This window comes from Pleurodeles waltl, chromosome 7, assembly GCF_031143425.1.
Source record: "Pleurodeles waltl isolate 20211129_DDA chromosome 7, aPleWal1.hap1.20221129, whole genome shotgun sequence".
Taxonomy (NCBI): Eukaryota; Metazoa; Chordata; class Amphibia; order Caudata; family Salamandridae; genus Pleurodeles; species Pleurodeles waltl.
Window position 1 is genome coordinate 639,021,305 of NC_090446.1, and position 21,819 is coordinate 639,043,123.

Genomic DNA, 21,819 nt, shown 5'->3' on the forward strand with positions numbered 1-21,819 from the left:
GGAGGATAAATAAGGCGCACATGCCTTAGAGTCATTTTTTACACGGAAACGCCTACCTTGCATGTCATTAGCGCAAGGTAGGTTTTCACGTACAAAAAATAGCGCACACTCCATAACTTTGACGAAGGACAGGTCAAGCGTCAAAGTATAAATATGGAGTTAAGTTTGCACCGGATTTGCGGCGCAAACATAGTATAAATATGGGCCTTAGTGTTTTGTTTAGAAGGGGTTGAGTTGATTTGGTTATTGTGCCAAAGAGCTGAAACAGTAACTGGACACATGGAGCTTGGGGTTGTAGAGATGTCATGTGGGGCTTGGGGTCGGATTGATAGGTCAGATCCGATTGTTAGGCCAGGAGTACAACATGGAATAGCCCAGATAAAACGCAACGGTCTAGGGCGTGGAAAGGCCATAAATTCACCTTAGTGTCCTTAGTGTCAATATACACAGGGCCACTGGAATAATGCACCAGGGAAGGGTTAAATTATGCGGCAGAGTTAAGTAAATTATGTGACAAGAAAAGGAAAATTACAGCATAGTGTGGCAGATTTTGTGATAGTATTACTTCATTATATTGTTATTTTTTACACTTAACACTGTCTGGGAATTGTTATACCTCATTAGCACAAATATTACTAGCGATTAGCAACAGAAAGGCCACCAGTCAACCTTTGCAAAAGGTCTTTTACTGCTCGGTAAAACATATAATTGCATTTTTCATAAATTTAGAACCGTTTTTGCTAGAAACCATTTATTTTTGTAAAAATCTACAGATTAGGAAGCAGATGATGGATTATGTGGCAATGCAGCAAATCTATAATTATGCAAAAAATGCCAAAGTTGCACAATCGCACAATTCCAGTGCCTCTAAGTATAAGTACTCAGGGGCATATTCACAACAGATTGGCGTAGGGCAGCTCTGCAAATCTTTTTGCAGTGCTGCCCTATCCCAATGTGAAAGGGCAGGAATGCACCGTATTTATAAAACATGGTTCATTCCTGTCCTTTCACCCAGCACCCAGGGTGTCTGTGTTGAATGCAGGATTGTTTTTGTGCAGGAAGCTGACCTTCCTTCAGAAAACAATCCATAGGGGAGTTTTTCTCTTTCTATGTGTGCTACAGAATGCAGCACACATGGAAAGAGGGAAAAACAAGGAGAAATAACAATATTTCTCCCTTTTACGCCACTACGGGGTAGTCGTAAGGTTTTGGCACTGTTCAGACCTACGTCATTCAACAAACCTCGGGCAGCGTCAAAATCCGTGGGGGTTGAGTGGGAAACCCACCACATCCTCCATGCAACTCCCACAGATGCAGAATAATGCAACACAGCGACTTACACTGCCTTGTCTTATCTCGTATCTATGAGGCCATGCAAAGTGGCTTTGTGTGGCCTGATATAGTTCTGCAGTCAGCACCACCAGAGTGTCAAAATAATTGTTACCCTTTTTATTTCATTCATGCTTGTTCTTTATCATCCTTGCTTTCTTTCTTTGTCACTGTTTCTCTGTCTTTCTATTTCTCTGGATCAAAGTCTGTTGAGGGGAAATTAAGGGACAGTCCCCCAAAAAATAGGTGCTGATGGGTCCCACCTACAAACACCAGCTCAAATAAAGTACTAAGGCAGATCATATGAATGAGTGGAGCACCCGAGTGGAGAAGTGACTTGAGCCTTTATTGAAAAGGTGGAAGACATGAGAGACAGATCAAGGGCTAGGCTGCAGCAGTCTACTTTTGGGGGTCACCGAGATTGGGCTGCGCAGTTAAGTTGACGGGTGCAGACCTTGCTTTATCTTGGATAGGTGTTGGCAGGTGCAGCAGAGATTCCTCTTACTATGTGTTATCTCCTAGGTGTAGGCAGGTGTGATGAGTTTGACATGACCCAGAGGTGCTACAAACAAAAAGGGTTTAGGTGCTGTAGAGGAGACATTTAGAAGATTGTGGTTTGGCAAGAGTGTGGACGGCCACTCTCCCGCATTGCAGACTCGTTTATTCATATTTGGAAGGATGCCGAAAGAGAGAGAGGTGGACAGGAGAATACTGTTCATGTGCTAGCCCGTGCGAGCTTCTCACCCCCTCACCAGTGCCAGCTTGGTCACTATCCACAATGTACAGCCTCCCACACACGTGATCAGTGCCAATTTCTCAAACTGACCGCCAGTGCCTGTTTCTCACACTACCAACTAATGCAAGTTTCTTTACTCTAAAGGTAACATTGAGGAACACTGCAAGCTTCCCTCACTGCTCCCCAATGTCACCTTCTCACACTGGCCCTGATCACTACACCCGTGCCAGGGTCCTACCTGGTGCAATAGTGGCAGCCTCTAAATCTAACCACAGGGCAAATTCCTCTCACTGACTTCTACTGCTGGCTCGTCACAGTGGCCGCCAACTCCAGCTTCTCACAGTGCTGACCAAGGTGGTTTCCACCAGTCCCACCTTTTTATGATATCCACGAGTGGCATCATCCCACAGTCCCCGAGAGTATCACCAAGTGCTTTGCCACTTGCTTTCCTAAGTGTTGCTAATCCGGGGACATTATTGTAAGTGTGGAATTAAGTAATTCCAGTGGCAATGTTCATAATACACAAACTGCACAAGCAAATGACATTGAAAATTACCTACTGTGTGCGTCCATAAAAATGATATTACAATAGTTAAAACCATATTCCCCAAAATATATTCTTGATAAGTGAACACGTGAAAATGAAAAGCAAATCAAATGAGTGAACTAACACTAAACCTAAACTCAAAGTCTTGAATCTTAACCTATTGCTACTCTTAAACGTAACCTTAGCCCTGAGCATAAAGCTAACACTAAGGGCCAGATTTACAAGGCCCTAGCGCCACCTTGTGCCACATTAGGGTCTTTTGTTTTACGCTAATGTGGCTCAACAAGGCAAAATTTGCTATGCCAAATTTACAAAGTGGTGCAGTGCATGCACTTTGCTACTTTGCAACCCCTTGCACCACATTATGCCTGCGTCAGGCATAATGTATGCAAGGTGAGGGCGTTCCGGCGTTAGGAAGCCCGTGAAAATGGTGCAATGAAATCTACAAGATTTAATTGCACCGTTTTTGGCGTCATTTTAAATGCCTGCTCAAAGTAGGTGTTAAAATAACGCACACATTGAAGTCAATGGGCTTCCTTGACCTTGCTGCACCAGCGTCAATACTGTTGACGCTAGTGCAGCAAAGGGCCACATATTGGCCTAACTTGTGCCACTGCATGCTCTACTGTAAATACGGCGCACCTAGGGTGTGGTGTCATTAGGAGACAGTAGGGAGAGCAAGAAATCTGGCGCATCAGTACTGATGCACCAGATGCTTGTGCATCTGGGCCTAAGTCTACAGCTGGATTTAAGACTAATGAAACCTAACCTTAAATGCAAAGGCTGGCCTTAGCCCAAGAAGCTGAACATAAAACTAAGCATTATAACCCTAAGACCTGAACCTAAAACTAATGCTAGCTTCATGCCTAGACCAAACCCTTGAACTGGTCGTAAGCCTATTAAAACCCATTTACTTAATTCCACAGAGCCCTGCAGCCTCATAAGCAAGACAAGTGACTGGCTCTGACCCAGCCCCTTAAACCCTGTAAGGACACTAGTCAGACACGTGGCTGGCTGTGCGACAGCCCATGAAGCTCCATACACACCACAATCTGACACGTGCTGGAGTGAGGCCATGCCCTTTAACCCATATAGGGATGGATGCCAGTCATGTGGCTACCTTGGCCTTGGCCACAGCCCATGAAGCCCCAGGGAGACAGCATCCTGACACATGACTTGCTCTGCCCCAGCCCATGAAGATCTGTGGAGACGTCATCCTGAGACATGACTGACTCTGCCCTAGCCCATGTGGCCCCATGGAGACAGAAGCCTGGCGCGAGTGTCCCAGATGGAGACAGCAGCTTGACAAGTGAATGACTCAAGCTGTGAAAGCCCACGGAGACACAAGCCTGATGTGTGAATGCTTCAATCCATGAAGCTCCGTGGGACAGCAACGTGAGACATGACTGGATTTGCCCCATTGCATGACGCCCCGTGGAGTCTGCAGCCTGACACGTGAATGACTCTGCCCCAGCCCATGAAGCCCCTCGGAGACTGCAGCCTGACACGTGAATGACTCTGCCCCAGCCCATGAAGCCCCTCGGAGACTGCAGCCTGGCACGTGAATGACTCTGCCCCTGCCCATGAAGCCCCTCGGAGACTGCAGCCTGACACGTGAATGACTCTGCCCCAGCCCATGAAGCCCCTCGGAGTCTGCAGCCTGACACGTGAATGACTCTGCCCCAGCCCATGAAGCCCCTAGGAGACTGCAGCCTGGCACGTGAATGACTCTGCCCCAGCCCATGAAGCCCCTCGGAGACTGCAGCCTGACACGTGAATGACTCTGCCCCAGCCCATGAAGCCCCTCGGAGACTGCAGCCTGACACGTGAATGACTCTGCCCCACCCTAACACTCTTCCACACCAGTTGCATGTCTTGAAGCATTCCCGTTTGCTTAAGTTTCAGACTATACTGCAGCCCGCCTGCACAGCTAATGAGCAAAACTTCACAAGCCCCTGTGAAATCCCAGGGGCCCTCGCGAGGTTTAAGGGGCCCTCTTCATCTCTCTGTAAAACTCACTCTTTCCACCCTCTGTTCCAGCTCTGCTTATATTGCACAATTGTTTATTTTTAATGGGCTTTTCTGCTATTTCATTTTCCTCTTTGTTACTTTAAACCCTACTAAGGGACTCTGCTGTGAACAGGAATCAACAGAAAGTGCGCGCAGGGCACCTGGGGCGAACGACGGGGTTTCCTTCTTGAGTGATCTGTCTGTGGGCACAGAGAGCGAGCAGCATGGGACTTAATTTCAGGGACCATAAGGGAAGCGCCCGTTTAAATAAATAAATAAATTAATTAATAACCATTTGAAAAAATACAACGAATTGCCCAACACAATAACAGCAGAAGAAGAGGAATAAAAGTAGGGGGCAGACTTGCTTGAAATAATAATAAAAAACATAGAAAGCAACACAAAAGTACTAAAACCCTCTTGTGAGACAGTAACAAAAGGCTGGGGTGGCGGCGCACGAGGTGCTGGGGGTGGGTTTCTGGTGTGTTCGTGGTTACCTGGGGCAGATACGGTTTCCCAGCACTGCCTGAGTCAGGGGAAAGCCACATCTAGTCATCAGAGCACAAGGCATCTGCTTTTCTTCCCTAGGCTTTACCTCTGCATTTCCATCAATGCCAGACAAACCAAATCCTCGATTACTTACTCAGCGTCTGCACAGTATAATCACATGCATTAGCAAACAAACAATGCCCTGCATGTGAGCACTGTGCTGTTTCATGTTGTATTCGCCTATGAAGGATGAAAGGTTGAGACTGGTCAGCTGAGGGTTCGCATCTATGATCTACGCGCTAAACGGGGGCTCGATCCACTGAGTTAACCCTTTCCAGCCCCTGTAAGAACTCACATGTTGGGGGACAATCAGCATACCCCCTGCTTCCCAGCCCCAGCATCACACAGCGCCCCCACATCCTTCCACTCACCGGTGACCGTGGTGCAGTACCCATTGGTCAGCATGTCTGCTGACCAGGAAATGGGGGGTGAGTTCAGTTCCTGCCGCAGCCTCCTCTCTCTCCACCTCTCTCCAAGTGAGCAGCACCTTCTGGCAGTTTCCCTGCTTTGTCTGTTCACTGCCGCCCCTCCCTTCCTCCCCACACCCTCCTGTCTGCAGGAGCTCGGCCTGTCCGGTAACTGGACACCTTGTCACTAATTGGGCCTCGGGCCTGGTTGGGACAAAGTCCACTGTCCAGGGGAGGGTAACGGGGATGTGTTAAGCTGACCCGAGGGGAGAAGTGTGTGTGTGTGTGGGGGGTCTGAGTAAGGGGAAGCGAGCACTTAGGAGCATCACACATACAAAGGGAAACTTCAAGAGAGCCCTGACAGTCACTGCCTTTATTGCACCTCTGCAACACGACTGTCTGGGCAGCCACTTCTGCTACACATCTTTTCCAAGCCTCTCTGCGATGAGTCGGCTGCTGAATCGGGCATTTCAACACAAAAGGCGCCCTGAGGCAATTCTTTATGAATAGGGCGCTATATCTTTTATCAGTCAATGACTGATGCCAATTCAGCGGTAGAGAAGGCGGCCGTTCTTAATATACAACAGAGCTGCATGCCATTTCCTGGACGACATCAAGGAGTTTAGCATAGGGAGGAGAAAGTTGCGAAGTCTAGAGGGACGGAAGGGAGGACGGGAGCTGAGGGGAAGTGAGGAGCTCCGGGGTAGAGAATGAATAATGGGTGCAACGAGACCAGGCCTACATTAGAAGGAAGCAGGAGGGGAGAGAAGAAAAGAAAGCGAGAGGCTGTGGAGGGATGGATGCTGGAGAAGGGGTGGGTGAGGGGAGAAGCGACGATATAATGGTACCAAGTAAGTGGGATAACGGAAGGGGGTGCGGGCGCTCCAGTTTCTTTGCGTCAAGCATCTATAAGTCGCATCCTGCCTGGTCCGTACAGAGGGCACAAAGAGTCTTCACATACAACTTGTCTTTCCTATACGAGTTTTCCTCAACAGGTGGTACGTAATGTCCAGAGTAACCCGGCCGTTTTATTAGTACTATCAGTGCTTTAAACTGAGTACCAGAACTTTTTTATTTTGAGAGGGAGAGTAACTGCACTTCTCAAGAAAAATGTAATACTTTTCATTGGAGAGTACCGGCACTTCTCAGAAACAAGCAGGTACTCTGGTACAGAGTAACACAAAAGGATGATGGACGGAGTGCTGAACAATGCAAACACTCACCCCCAGTCACAGATCTGGGTTTAATCCATCCTTCTTTTGCTCACCATGCCACCCCAGTTTGGACCCAACCATAAGCAAATCAGTCTTGAACCTGTTCCTCATGGGAACAGTCCAGCCCGAACTGCCAAGCCAGCCAGGATAGGGCTGGGTCCAAACTGGGGCGAAGTGGCGAGCAAAATAACGATGGATTAAACCCAGATCTGTGACTGGGGGTGAGTGTTTGAAAAGTTTCAACACTCAGCTCCATTAGCCAGGGGCACTCACGGCTTATGGAGGCAGTGGTCATGATGAGGAGGGCAGCAAGAGAGAGTCCGTGCCTTACCTTGCTGCACCTTTCAATTGCGTTGGCCGTGGCCAAGCCCCCACCACCGCCAGCCACTGCGAGATATTGCATGGCGCGAAGCTGTTGTGAGGAAAGGTGGGGAGCCAGCACCAACAAAAAAGGGGTACTGCCTGCTGTCCCCCCAACATTATTCCCTCTGGCAATATCGGCTCCCACCATTCTGAGAGAGATCCTGGGTGCGTTCCACATGGACTACGAGGAACGTCATGGAAATTCATACATATGATGTGATTAACCCTTGGAGGTTTCTCTGTCAGTGATTAGTGTTTGAGGGTATGGCTTAAGTACAATTCTGATGCAATGTCAGTTCTTGCTTGCCCTTACTCCATCGCCTAATACTAAATTGTGTTTATCTTTACCCAAACTTGGCATATTAAGTGCATTCCCAAACACATTGCCGGCACACTGTAATATTCCGCTGCGCTATTTTTTGCCATTAACACAACACAACTGAAAGATTTCACACAGGGTTGTATGATTCTTAGTAAATCCACTATCTTGCTGCCTTCAAGCTTGAAACCAGGGGCCCTGGATCGACGTTGCCTTTATTATCCCACCCACTCCTCAGTGTGTGCGGCCCACATTTGCTTTGATTATGGTGGCCAGAGCTTTCTTCGCGTGGCACCCTCAGCTGTATACTCTACTTCAGATTCGTTGCCACATTTAATGGACCAGAGGTGGTTGGATCCAGGCTGCTTACATGTACAATCCAGTAGCGCTTGGCAGTGTCTGACAAAGGACTAGCTCACATATTAAAGTTTCATCTGTTACACAAATCTTTTCCTCCTGCTAACTACCCAAAACTGAATACTACATCTTATCAGTCTTATGCACAACGGTGTATTGTATAGTATTGTGTTACAGAATTGTTACAGTGTTCTATACCCCTGTTGAGACCACAAAGCAGGTTGATTGACAGCGCTCATCACAACCGCATCATGTGGTCTACGCAGACAGTAGGAGCAGAAGCACTTTAGAAAATCAAAAAAAAAAAAAAACTACAAATAAAGAATTAGTATCTGACGGGCCACGTCACCGGCTGACCCTGTCCACGTGACCAGGAAGCACCGGTAAAATGTGAGGGCTTGGCTCCTCTGGAGAGAAGGAAACAGAAGGCCTGCTCAGATAGGCGGGGCGAGGGGCCTGCTGCTACTGCCCGGATGGACGTCGAGTCGGCTGTGTCCTGCCACTGTCGGCCTCGTCCTTGGCTGAAGGCCAGGGAGGGCAAAGCCCTGGCACACCCTGCGTTACTGTCCATTATGTTATCGAAGGTACACCGGGCAAGTGATGCTCAGCACAGGAACGATAATGTGCGAAAGTAACGAACAGGACAGGTTATGCATGAATGTGGTACATAGATTACATATTATATGTTATGCCAAAGGGAGAAGGGGCGATATTAAATTAGGCATGTCAACTCCAGCTCAGTTTGAAGGAGTGGGGCTTGCGAGGGGCATTAAAGTCAGGTGAGGACGGTAAAGGGCTGATGTCGAGAGGTAGAGAAGGGGTCCAAGCAGGACCAGACTTGGTAATGGTGGCACCTGGTGCGACAATCTTTTTTGCCCCCATGACCTCCTCCTCAGATTTCCCAATACTACCAGCAAAAGTGCCTCTCATCTCTCCATGGCCCCTCTCTCACATTAATTTAATTTATTTTAAAGCGCTGGTAAATGCTGGCTTTACTAATTAACTCAGCTATCCACATAAAATCTGTTCTTTGCAGCAGGCATATTAACCCTCTGTGCTACTCTCAGGCCATTCAAAAGTGCCAACAGACAAAACACCCATCTCTCTCTCTAGCCAGAACTTTAATCACGAGAGTTATCTTGATATTTTTGTTGGTGTCTGAAAGCTGGATACACAGGGAACCTTGCTGTAGGTGCTTTTAAATTGTAAGTTATTGCTCAGCACACCTCCCCCACTGAGGTCAGTGCTTGCCCTCCAGGTCAACACCCAGTGCGGCCACACCAGTCGCACTCCCTGGGTCCAAGCAAACAATGCAATAAGTGAACAAAACAGTGTGCAGTGAGTTTGTGAACCCTGGTAGGAGGTGGAACTGCGAAAGTGTAGCTGACAAGTATGATGCTATAGTCTTTACCAGACAAACAGCACAATAATAATACTTGTATTTTATGTAGTGCATCATACCACACATCGTCCTTCTCTAAGCACTGTAAGTAACAGGAGTCATTGTTACAGAAATGTAATGGCAGTCAACTTAATGACCCTGGAAAGAAGGATTAGACTTGCCAGGATTGAAACATGTGGCCTGCAGATCAACTTATGTTTCAGCAGTGAGGGTTCGACTCACGAAAGCATCGTGTTGGCTCTGAGGTCCACTCTGTATGGGGCTTGATTGAGTGCAGCAGGCCACGTGGCTTGATGATGATGCATGCAGGTTGGTTGGTATCAGAGGAGACAGGCAAGAACCTGGATTGCAAAGTTTACGGCCTTATCAAAGGGGGGGAAGGCTTACATTGGCAAGCTCACAAGCAACCTGCTGCAGTATTAGAGAGTGCTCATACAGAGTGTATTATCCAGAGCTACTGTGGTGTGAGATGTAGGATTTTAGGTTGATTTTATGTCAAATATCCCACCAAGGTTCATAGTAGTAGTAGAAAAAGGATGTCAATTCTAAAGGTGATCTGTGATTGTGTGGGGAATAAAATGGAAGAGGAGCATTGTGGGTAAACTAGATTGGAGCTAGCCAATGAGTAAAGTAGGATAGCAGTGACCAGAGACATGCAATGACACTGAGATGTGAATACACGGATACTGAGGTAGGCAAATAAAGTAACTCCGTGTAAGGCTTTTTCCATGATATTGCAGCTTTAGGGACCACTTGATATTAATAAAGATGTTGCCAGATGACGGACCAGGATCCAAACTCTATGTCGGAGCTGGAATATCAGACCCACAAATCCTCTTTAATTCTCCTGGGCAGCTTGAATACGTAGGAACTGCCTAGCTCATTATTGAGGCTCTCCAAAAATCTTTACTCCATATTTGAATATTCCGCAAAATTAGCCAAAATCTAAATTAAATTTGAACAACGTCTTTGACCACCCCTATCAGCGTTCTCCGGTATAATGATAGCCATTAAGGGCACATTGGGTATCCTTTTAGTGCTCACTCAGCATCATGTTGTCCGTGATGTAAAGGTACTGCTGCGTCCTAGAGTAACAGAAGTGTTGACGGCCTACTCACTCTGTCTGATTCTACTCCTTTTCCCATCTGTGGTTCGCCACATTATTATTACTGCCTAGATCCATCATGGCAGCCTCACCCTAGCACCTGTCCTATCTCCTCTGTAATCATCACACCTTAACAGTGGTGCTGGCATCAATGTGACATTACCAAAGTCAACCACTTTCAGTGCCTAAGCCCCTTGATGCTTTATCCTCACACCGCGCCCCTTCTTCCCCTTCTTCTGCATTATCTACTTTAAAGCCCTTATAGAGAATAGTGCTACCTTACTTTGAGGTAGGCCTGGGCTACATAATTCACACACGTGCATACATTCACTAAGGAGACTTTCCTTTACAAAATACTGCCCATTCAAGCCATATCGTAAGCATTCCTGGTTTGATTGTGGCTGCTCTTGTCATGTTTTGGGCATCATTGGCAAGGTGGTGCACACTTCCGGCATAATGGTGCTTAAGCTGCTTTTTCTGTGCGCATTTTTGCATAACGGTTGCCAGCCCTGGATAGTTATGACCTTCGTTGATAAATTGTAAACATACTAACAATTGTGGAGTCAATTCCTGGAATAATTGTGGCCCTTGCATAAAATGGTTAATCTTGCTTGAAATGAAGTGAGTTGAATTGTGTGTCTCATTGACATAATGGTGCTTATACCCAGGGCCATCGGAATTATGCAGCAGGAGAGGATTAATTTATGTGGCAGGATTGAATACATTTTACATAAAGAAAAGGCAAATTATGCATCATAATGCTGCATGCTTTGTAATAGTATTACCTTATTATTGCACTGTTTTTTTTAACTCAGAAACACTCTGTGGGCATTGGTACCAGTATAACCTCCAGTTGTAGCAAGAAGCATCAGAAAGGTGTGCAGTGCAGCTTAACAAAGGGCCTTTCACTGCACTGTCACACGTGTCATTGGATTTTAAGTAACTTTCGAACTGTTTGAGCTAGAAACATTTTTTGATAAAATCTGCAGACTATGCGGCAGGTGATGGATTATATGGCAAATGCAGCAAATATGTAATTGTGCAACAATCGCCACACAATTGTATAACTCCAGTGGCCCTTCTGATACCTTTCTATTGTAAAGACCACATCTGCCCAAGGGCAGCCATGACGTAGCGGTACCAATCACTTACATAGTGTGTGCATCCTTTCCATGTTTGGTCATATATCCCTGGCATAATGACGGAACGCCCTGGCACAATAAAAGCAACTTGCATGTGATGTGATACATGTTCATGTAGGCAAGTAGGGCACAATCGGTCCATGTGAGGCAGCAGAATATATGAATGCTTAATGGAAATGGCAAGTTTATATATGGGCAGTAACTGTGTTTTTGCTAAAAAAAAAAATAGAAAGGTTGGCTTTTGTGACACAAATACCTTTTTATGAATATTTGAATCGTTTTTCAAAATTCTCTTTATTTATCCAATTTGAAAAACATATTTTTGATAGAAATATAAGTGCATTTTCAGAAACGCACACACATCGTGGGGAGAAAGTGCCTGATGTATCAAATAGTTTTAATCTTTGCATGTTTATGGAAAAACGTGTTAGTACGTATTGGCCTAACAATGTAAATTCCAATGTGTATTTCAAGCTGATCCTCGAGTGAAAATTTAAGTTGATTTTATTAAACGTGTCCCTGCTATGGTTACCTAAGTGTAAGATTTTAGTCTAGCCCTTTTTTATTTCTGGGAAGCCATTTCATTGTCTATGTGAATAATGCTGTTTTAATGAAATTATGACTACAAGTGCCCACAACCTAAGCTCATAAAATTGGTGTTAGATGCGAAGAAAGATGCCACATACATTTTGAAAAACAAAAGACCACTTGAAATAGCATCCCATGATCTTTTGACCTACCTGAAATACCTGTATCTATGTTTTGGCCAATTTGTAGGAAAATTGTCCTTCTATTGCACGGTTTTACAATAATTTTTGGAAGTTTTTGGAAGTGCTCCTAGCATTTCAATAGGAGGTGCGGAGACTTGCTTGGCACAACAGGAAAATAATATAGACATGTTGCATGAGTGCCCATGTAGAAAATGTGACATTTTAGCTAACTGATGTAAAAGATGTGCTGAAAAGATGCCTTTTTGCCATTCGTCTGACTCCTCTCTCTGGTTTCCTTGCTTAACTTGCTGATTGGAAATCTCTGCTCCCAATTACGCCCCACCATCTTCAAAGTTCACCAGTCACTGCTGGTGTACTGGCCCCCAAAGACCTTTCGGAGGCACCTGGCTGCCTGGAAGCCTCCTCTTGTCTCTGCTGCTTAGACCATCTGTTGAGTAACAGTCTTCTGCAAAAGATCTCGGAAGCACCTGTCACCAGGATGTGACTCGTGAGCTTCCCCCTTCTCCAAAGGGAAAGGCGCCCTTCCAACTGCCACAGGACGGGAAAGCGATGTTCTGATGTCAAGGAAATGGGCCTGTGGCACACCCGTGGAGCTGGACACTGAGGAGGAAGTGTGCAAACTTCAAAATGACGAGTTCAAGTACAGCTTGGAGGACATGACCACCCTCCGGTGTCTCTGTCAAAAGAATGGAATGCAACTGGGACTTTATCAATTTATGTCAAGTCGACGTCAGAGCACGTTAAAATGGGCAGAAAATGACGATTTGTGTGAAACGCTCTATGCAGTGCACAAACATAGTTACACAGACGACATTGTGCAGTCTTTGAAAGGTGCCATATTGCACACAATAACACAGACGCACTGTCAGGCGTGGGGAATGAACATACAGTAACAATCAGGCCTGCTGCTTCTAGCAGTTGATAATACAATGATTTCCAGGGCCCTGTCCTCTGCGCATAGTAACAGACTTCTGCCCTGATATCAGCACAGAGTAACAGCCAGGATGTGAAGATTCCATCCGGCCTGTTGTTCCCCTAGAAAACTTTCTGGTTTCGTTCTGTACCACTTTTTCACCTCAGTTAAGGACCTACGCAGGTGATGCCAAACATTCCATAGCAATTTAGCACACTTTAAGTTTATTTAGGCGATTTCTCTCTGCGTGCGCAGTACTGGTGGCCAGGATGTCCGACAGTGGTAGTATGCTACACATTTTGGCAACTCCTACAATCTACCGATTTTGCGTCACGTGCCTATAGCTTTTAAGTCTGTTTTTTGCCCTCTCCTGCTAAAGTTGCCCACCGGGTGGGGGAGAGGGTAGACGCTTGGCACATCTTTGTTCAGGCGTTAGTAGCGGCCCGGCGATTGGCCACACTCAGGGTGACGCGTCCTCGCGTTCCTCTGGCTTATCTCCTAATCGAGTCTGCATCAGGGAGGTTTCCGCAATCTTGCTCAGCTGATTGACAACTATTTCCTCAGCGAAGACAACTAATATGAGCTCCCACCGAAGTCTCCCACCTTATCAGGGCTACGCTGGGAGGCCTCGGCTTGTGCTACCCCAAAAGCACGTTCATGCAAGACACATATCTCACAATTCCGGTGGCAAGAGTGCAAGTCATGGAAGACTACATTGAGTCGTCAGAGAGGGAAGTAGACATCTTCCCCAGTTTGGAGTGCACTTACAAACGCTTCAGCCTGAGCCACAGAACAATTAATCAAACCCCTCGTCAGGGGTAAATAGGCGCTATATGAATGCAATTTGAATTGGAACCAGCCATTAGCCTTTTCAGGACATTGGGATGGTTGGCATGCAGGATAAAAGGAGTACGACAGTGTCTGGACATCTTATTCAGGACAGTACAGTGCTCTGCTCGTGAACAACCCACAATAATCGCATGTAGCACCTGCCAGTGTGTTTCCTGTGCGGGGTCTCGCACCCCAGTCCACCTGCGCGCTACTATACATAATGGGATCGGGATCTGGCGGCTCAGTTCCACTGCCCCGGGGTCTTTCCACCCTAAAGACCTGAAACAGGTGGGAACCTTCAGAGGTGAAGGGACAGGAGCGCCGAAGCGGACAGCCCTGCTATTTAGCCAATAACACCAAACCAGATAAAACAAAGCAATACAATAACAGCCCGGTCCACTGACTTCGGCCAAATATTTCTTCTGTTCTTTGAAACCCCTCCCATCCCACTCCACTGCCCTCCTCCTTCCACAGCCCGCCTTTTAAAGTCAGCTTCCAGGGTTTCAGGACAGAAAAATAAACAGAGCGGCCCCATCGGCGTCGCGGGCAGGGGGCTTGGGCAGGTTCATGGGTGTGAGGGGTCCCCGGCCCCCACCTGCTCAGGCGGAGGCGCACTTTGATGTGGGGGCCTCGCTAACCCCTTGAGAGGCCGGCAGCCCTTTGAAGCTTTCTAGACTTCTCCTGCCTCTCAAGGCCTGTGGTTTCAGAACTAATGCAATGTTTATGGATAAGAAAATGAGCCGGGATCCTGTGAGCAAAGGTTGGGGGAGGGTGTACACACCCAGGGGCCACCCATGGGCCTTATCAGGTGTCAGCCCCCTTCCCGCCCTCCCTCCTACTGTAGTGTGGAGGAAAGTAAGAGTCAGCCTCCAGCATTACCCAGTCATCACTAGAAATATTAAAACCTGGGCCCATATTTATGTAAAATGACGCACAACCTCGCTAGCACAGCTGTCCGTCATTCCCTTGCGCCATCCGTGCGCCATACTTAAAAAATGATGCACGTTGGCGCTAAGGTATGTTTAGCGTCATAGAAAATGGTGCAAGCCGGTGCTGTATGGCATTACAAAAAATGGCGATTGTGGGCCCAAAATGACGCTACGTTGATTAGCAGCACGAAATCTGCTGCTAGTCAGCCTAGCATAGTTTTTTGGTCACACAAGCAGCCAAATAATGACACCTGTCTAAGAATAGACAGGAGACAGTGCCACAACCACAATGTCCAACACGGGGGACCAGTGTCCAAGGACAACCCCAGCAGAACCAGTGCCAGCCAGGGGGCCTCATGTAAGAGGCCCTCATTGGCACACAACAGACAAGCACATATACTTACAGAGGATTGTCTCCCTCTACGTGTAGTGTCCCTGTGGTGTGTGCGTGTGGGTAGTGGTGATGCTGGGGGTTGGGGTGGGCCTCTATGTGCCCAAAATAGTGACACCATGGTGGACTCCAAGGTGTTTGCACTGTGTTTCCCTATGGAACTGTGCCCAACATCACTTTAACGCTCGGTCTGACCAGGTGTTAAATTTTTACGTTAATCGTCCTTACCGTCATTTTTTGGGTCCGCCTCCTTAGTGTGCATTGTTTTTTCGTCAGGACGAAAATATGGAGCTGGAGGGCTAGCATTGTTTTTTTAGAAGGGAATTCCTACCTTGCATATCATTGTTGCAATATGACGCAAGGTGGGTTGGTGCTGCCAAAAATGACACTAACACTGATATTTTGGCAATAGACGGGTCTAGAGTTAAAAATACAAATATAGAGTTAAGTTAGCACCGTTTTTGTGTAAAAACAAATGACGCAAAGGCAGAGCAAACTTTTCATAAGTATGGGCCCTAGTATGGTGGCAAGATAGCACAGTGGGTAGCGTTCCTGCAACTGCAGTCCCTGTGTCACCTTCAGGTCATACGTCTGAGTCTAAATTGGATTAATTCTGTCTTTTAGTTTTACATACAAGATAATATAAGTTTTTTTTTAGCTGCATTTTAAGAACAATGAATGTAATTGTTCTTCGAAACTCAGCAGCTCTTATGCTGGCCTTTGAAGAGTTCTACCAGTAACTTGTTGTTTCTTTGTCCAAATCCTGACAGACAGCTCAGCCTTTTATCCATCTACAGTTGATGAAATAACCAACATGGAGATGGTCAATAGAATCCATTGTTATGAAAGCTTTTCGAACTCCGTGAGTGACGTGGTACATAGAAAAGGTGAATTAACAAACAGGACACATAGATTAAAGTGAGAGTTTACAAAAGGCAGGAACACCGCATCAAACCCTACCTTCCTCATCATTTGGATATTGATGACACATAGTATAGTAGGCTTGCCTTACTGTGAAAGGTATATGTCTACCTTTATTTACTATCAACAAAGGAAACGTCCGGAGAGATATGGGCGGCACACAAGGCACTACTAATAGAAGCACTCACCAAGCGCTTCAAGGCCGTACTAATAGCTGAATGTGCGCTACACAAATGTCAAAAATATTACGTCTTCCTCCAATGCAGTCTCATCAGAGAGTTCACAGAGGAGGTAAGGACGGGCTTGGGGCAGTGCTTTAAATGGGCAAGTACTGCCCGGTGCTGAGTAGCTGCAGTTCTTTCATTTGAATGGGAGAGTACCGGTACTTCCAGAAGCAGACAGGTCCTCTAACTAGTGAGTCCCCGCACTTCTATATTTCTATTTAAAGCACTTTCATTTCGAAATTTAGAAACTGGACTTGACGCAGGGCCACGTTTCATACAAGAGAAAGGGCAGTGTAAAGCGCTGCATGAGAAGTGCTTGGCCCAGATCTGCCATGGACCAGAGGTGTAGCTGTCAATGGTGCAGTGGGTGCAGTGGCACCGGGATGCAGAGGTCTGGGCGGGCTAATGATCCCTGCAATGAACTCTGATTGCTGCTTTATTTTATTACCCAGTTAGGGGACCCATTTCCCGGCTAGTATAAGGCCCCTGGCACCTTTACTATGCCACTACCGTGGGCACCAGCTGATTAGAAATCACCCAGATCCGCCCATAGACCCCTGGCCCCGGCCAGCATTGTCTCGGCAACCCGTAACTCAAGCCTCTTTGAAACGTTGGTCGGTGATTTTTGCCGATCTGAGGCAAGTTGTGCGTTGCATTGTAAAAGACAATTGGGCCCAAGCAAGTACACTCAACAGTCCTCCTGATTCATAAATGTCATGCTGTCATGTATCCGTCACATGCGATCAACATGAAGGTGCACAGCTCCTTCCAGGCAAGCGTGCGCCCCGCAGAACTTCACGGACTCGTGTGGGGCCGCCCTGCAATCTCAACAGCCTCCTGTATCTTTATGAAAGGTACAGAAGCATTCGGGATCTCCACAAAATGATTTCAAATGTGCACACAAATTGGAAAAACATTCTGGCTTCGACACCTGCAGGGATACGTTGTTGTATGAATAGGTACGTAGATTTAAGGGTGACCACCCCCCTCCCCCGCGTTCTATCGTTTGGCACAATTTTGCATGCTATGTTTATAACATGTTTTGCACATGGCCTACTGTTTAAGTATAATATATTATTTACGTAGAAAGCTGTAAAAGTGGCATTGCATTGTCTGCACCAAAACAAGTATTATTGCATACGATCATTAGAAAAGTTTAACATTTAAGATTCTTCTTTGAAGAAGTTCGGTCTGACACAAAATTCCTGGAGGATTACGTCGTCTTCGCTCGCACCAGCGGTCGCAACGACCTCGCCCTTAACATTAACCACATCTAAATTGGAAATGAGCAGCCCTGACACAATCTCCTTTCTGTTCTGTGAAGCGTGGCCTTATCAGAGGCAGGAGGCTAACGAGCTCGGAAATGCATCCGCCCCTCACCCCAAGCACTGGCAGATCCCCTCCCCTTCTAGATGTCGATAAGCTAGACCTCGGACAGCCCACCCCATGCACTCAGAGCCCCCTTTCATATCTACTTCCTGCAGCTCAGTGTGAGTGAAGAGGAACAGGCCCGCCATGTTGGAAACAATGGTCTTTCAGTCCCGAGGCTGCTCGTAGAGTCGTGGTGTCACTCCAGAGACAGGCCATCAGCCACCAGTATGACCTCACTGGTGGGCAATGTGCGCCACGAGGCCCCTGCCCGTCAGAGGCCCAGCCGAGGCCTTACCCCAGTAGTCATGGACATGGTGGACGGTCTTGTTCCACCATTGACCTTTGGATAGTCTCTTTCATCATGACCCCCGTTCACAAAAGTCATTTGGTGGATACCTAAAAAGAGGGCAGACAACTAGCTGGATTCAAGATGTCAAATGTTTTTAGGTCGTCCACAATATCTTTTGCTAATGCTGTTTTTTTTTTAGGCATCAGGCACTTTGCATGATGGGATTTGTATCATTACCTTTCCATGCTAACATTACATATACAAATAAAGGTGTTCCTGATGACATAGGTCCTCTTGGCAGCTATGCCTGCAGTTCAATAGTTTGTAGGTTAAATGTGCAAGGTTGTGTAACGAGAACATACCAGCACATAGCAACATTAGGAAACATTGTGTAATGGTGTGTATGCCATTTAAAATCATTATTATGTGATGTTAAAATGTGACTCGTTTTTTTGTCCCGATACTTCATGACTGAGCAAATATCTTGCTTTTATGTCAAGAAATTCCTTATTGTGAAGTGAGACAAGAGAAGGCAAACAGAATAGACTTTTTTAAGGCTCCACCTACGGTCATCTTTAGCTTTGTATTGGCAGCAGATGTTTGGATTCCAATATAGATTTAGAATTGGCTTTGTGTCTACCCCCTGTTCATGATTTGATGGCTTTCTTGTCTCTCTCTTTTCCCTGCTTCTGATTTGTTAGTTTCTCACTCTATTCTTTTAATTATTCTTATCAAGGAGTATTTTGGTGTCGTGTTTTGATTGGATGTCCATCCAGTGTTGAGTTCAATACTAAAGATTGCATTGTATGAAGGACTATCTATCTCCCTTTCTTTAAATCTCCATTCTACCCCCTTACGGTTCTGTCCTGTTCTCGTTATTAAAAAAAGAATACCCACCTCAGCATCTGTTTGCCCCAACCCCTCTACCCCATCCAACATCTCTAATCACTGGGGTAGCAAGCAGTATGTGAATGGTATTAACACTATTTTAAGATGGCCACCTATGCACGTGCAAAGCTGTGTATATGCACATGCATAGGGGCTATCTTGGAATGCTTCTACTTCTACTTTAAGAAAAAAAACAAGATGGTCTTATAAACAAGCTATTACAAATCCTATAAGTCTGTACTAATGCTAAGGGTGTAACCGTTCTGCTTTGTCAAAACTTGTTTAAAGAGTGACAGAGCTCTCCATTAGAAGAATGCAAAAAGCTAATACCTCTAGAACACTGAAAATCATTTCACGTAGTTCATGATTGCTTAATTGGTACTGTGCCCATTTGAATAGTGTGTTACTCAATAATAACAAGAGGTCCTAAGTGTCCAACAAGAAGAGCCTCTTGGGCGATCCTCAATGCATTCTTAAAATACTAGTGCGGTGAGCGTAACCCTGCTTAGCTTCTGTCCAAAAAAAACCTCCTCTTTTATCCATAGCGGGACCCAATAACCTTTAAGTGGTTTATAATGTTGATGAAGGATTCGTAGCAAAAGAGAACATACACTTTCCATCCCACAAAGGAGCAGATCTCCAGACTGCCCCTCCGTCCATCCTATGCCTGCTAAGGACCGTAAACAAAAACAAAAATCTCAGCATGGATGACCGTGTGCAGTGACCAGCTTTGTAGACAGTGATCATAAATACTGTAAAGCGACAGGCGGAGGGAATCAAAGCTGCCAGTTTACTCATAATCCCAATCTGCGCGTCTATCTCTCACATTACTTTATCCATCATGTTGCTAAGTGCTACATCTCCTGACACAATAGCCACATCTCAATGGTTACCGTGCAAGACAAGAAAACATCTCCCATACAGGATCAGAACAAAGACAGTATGCATACTCCTACCCCGGACTAGGAGCAGAAGCACAGTAAGGCATCGGTTGCATTCTACACAGTGTGTGTGTGCCTGGTTGGAAGGGTGTTGAACTGCAGTGTAGCCCGCTTGGGAGCTGTTAAAGTGTTATGATTCGGTGACAACATTTGTATCTTGTCCTTTCTTGGACTGCTGTGCTTCGCGGTGTTCCGGCATAGAAGAGTGAGAAATGGAATGCCCATATTTCAGTTTAGATGATTGATGTGAATTATTCTGCAGGTCTCTACAGAATGATATCACGGTAAATGCAGCCCAGCAGAGCAACCTTGCCGTGTTTTGGATACAAAAGTTATGGGAAACGCTCCATATAAACCATGGAAAGACGCAAGAAGTACTCTTAGTTATAGTCTGAATACAGGCATTCATAAAAAGTGATCTGAGTGTCCCTGCAGGAGTGACCGGACGAGATCATAAGCCTACAGCGGAGAGCTGCGGACAGTCACAGAGAGAGTTCCTTGATTCTGCTCCGGAGTAGTACCAGGGAGATGTTCAGGCACTTGATGGTTACAGGTAGCAAAGAGAGGAATTCCATAGAGTGACTCCAGAAGAGAGAGTTACTGATTAGTTGGGAAAGTTTAGGTACAGCAGTCTTATAGGGAAAAAAGGGACAATTTACATCATGCAGCTTTCAAAGGCAGCCAACCTAAATGCCTTATAGCAGAGGTCTTCAAACTGGGGGTGTGGGGGGTTAGGGGGACCTCAAGTGAACCCAGGTGGAGCTCCAGACTCTGGCCAAAAGAAACATTATACAGATAGCATGCCTTTGTTTTAAGCAGAAGCATGTTATTGCATTTTTAAAAAGGTATCACTACTTAACTGCAATGTTTAAATAGGTCTAGACATATTTAAACATTGCCATCTTTATAAAACAATTGTGAAAAATTCTGACGGGGGGCAAGGATTTTTATTTTTCAACTGCTGGGGCGCGACATTAAAAAGTTTGGAGACCACTGCCTTATAGGGTCTAATTTCTGAGCACAAGTGTGCACTACATAAAGACAGCCTTCGTAAGTAATCTGCAGCAGCTAGTAAATGCTTTAAATTGATTGCCTTCCCCAGAGCGACAACAGCCACCCTCTTCATGCACAGGATACGTGGATTTCATAATGATTTGGGGTTAGTTCAAAAGTGATGAAGAGTGGCTACAAGTATGCAGTCCTTACAATTCCCAGATATAATATTCCATGGGGCATCCACAAAAGCAACCAACTTGTAAGAAACCTCCCCATAGGTACAGATGGTTAATGAAAATGCCCTATTTACGTCATTGTTGTGTCTTTCTTGAAGTTATCGCAGGTGTTGTTCCGTTTTTTGAGCCACGCTGATGGGTGGTTCTAAGATAGGGAGGAGCCAGGTCTTCACTTCCTTCTCAAGCCTCAGATGATCTTGTACATTTCTAATTCTTGTTGGGAGGACTTCCAAAGTCTTGTGTCCAATCTTAAGAACTATGTGCCATTAATTCTCTTTGTCTCGAAGAGGGAGGTGGCGAGGCAAGGGTTGGCCTATACCAGTGTGTTCTGTTATGTACATGTCTTTGAATTTGTATAACGTAGCGGTCTGTAGGCATACACAATCATCCATGAGCACTGAAAGCAGACATTGAAACACCATAACACTTCCACCTGTCAAAAAATGAAAACTTATTGATACAACTTTAAAACATCAGTGTAAAGTACACTGATGTTTTGATGAAATTAACACATTTAAACAAATAACGTTTGATTTTAGTTTGAAAAGTGCAAATTTACGAACAAGTATGTTTCTTGATACAACAGATGTTTCATGAATGTCAATATTAATCTGTAGTCCAATAAGTAAACATTAAATTGGTAATTCCACATCGAATCTCTGAAATGTGGAGGACGTG

The 21,819-nt window shown here is 45.8% G+C and overlaps 1 protein-coding gene across 3 annotated transcripts in view; it reads right to left on the bottom strand.

The window, feature by feature from the left end:
- The window catches only part of AFAP1L1 (actin filament associated protein 1 like 1), a 159,127-nt gene that overhangs the window by 90,788 nt on the left and 46,520 nt on the right, over nucleotides 1-21,819 (bottom strand). For 2 of the 3 annotated variants that reach the window (XM_069244631.1, XM_069244629.1), the window contains exon 1: nucleotides 5,543-5,668. The exons of the other annotated variant lie outside the window; for it this stretch is intronic. In XM_069244631.1, coding sequence (XP_069100732.1) covers nucleotides 5,543-5,576 — 34 coding nt within the window. In that variant the 5' untranslated portion in view covers nucleotides 5,577-5,668. Of the gene's footprint in view, nucleotides 1-5,542; nucleotides 5,669-21,819 lie in introns of those variants that run through there. 3 annotated transcript variants of the gene reach the window in all.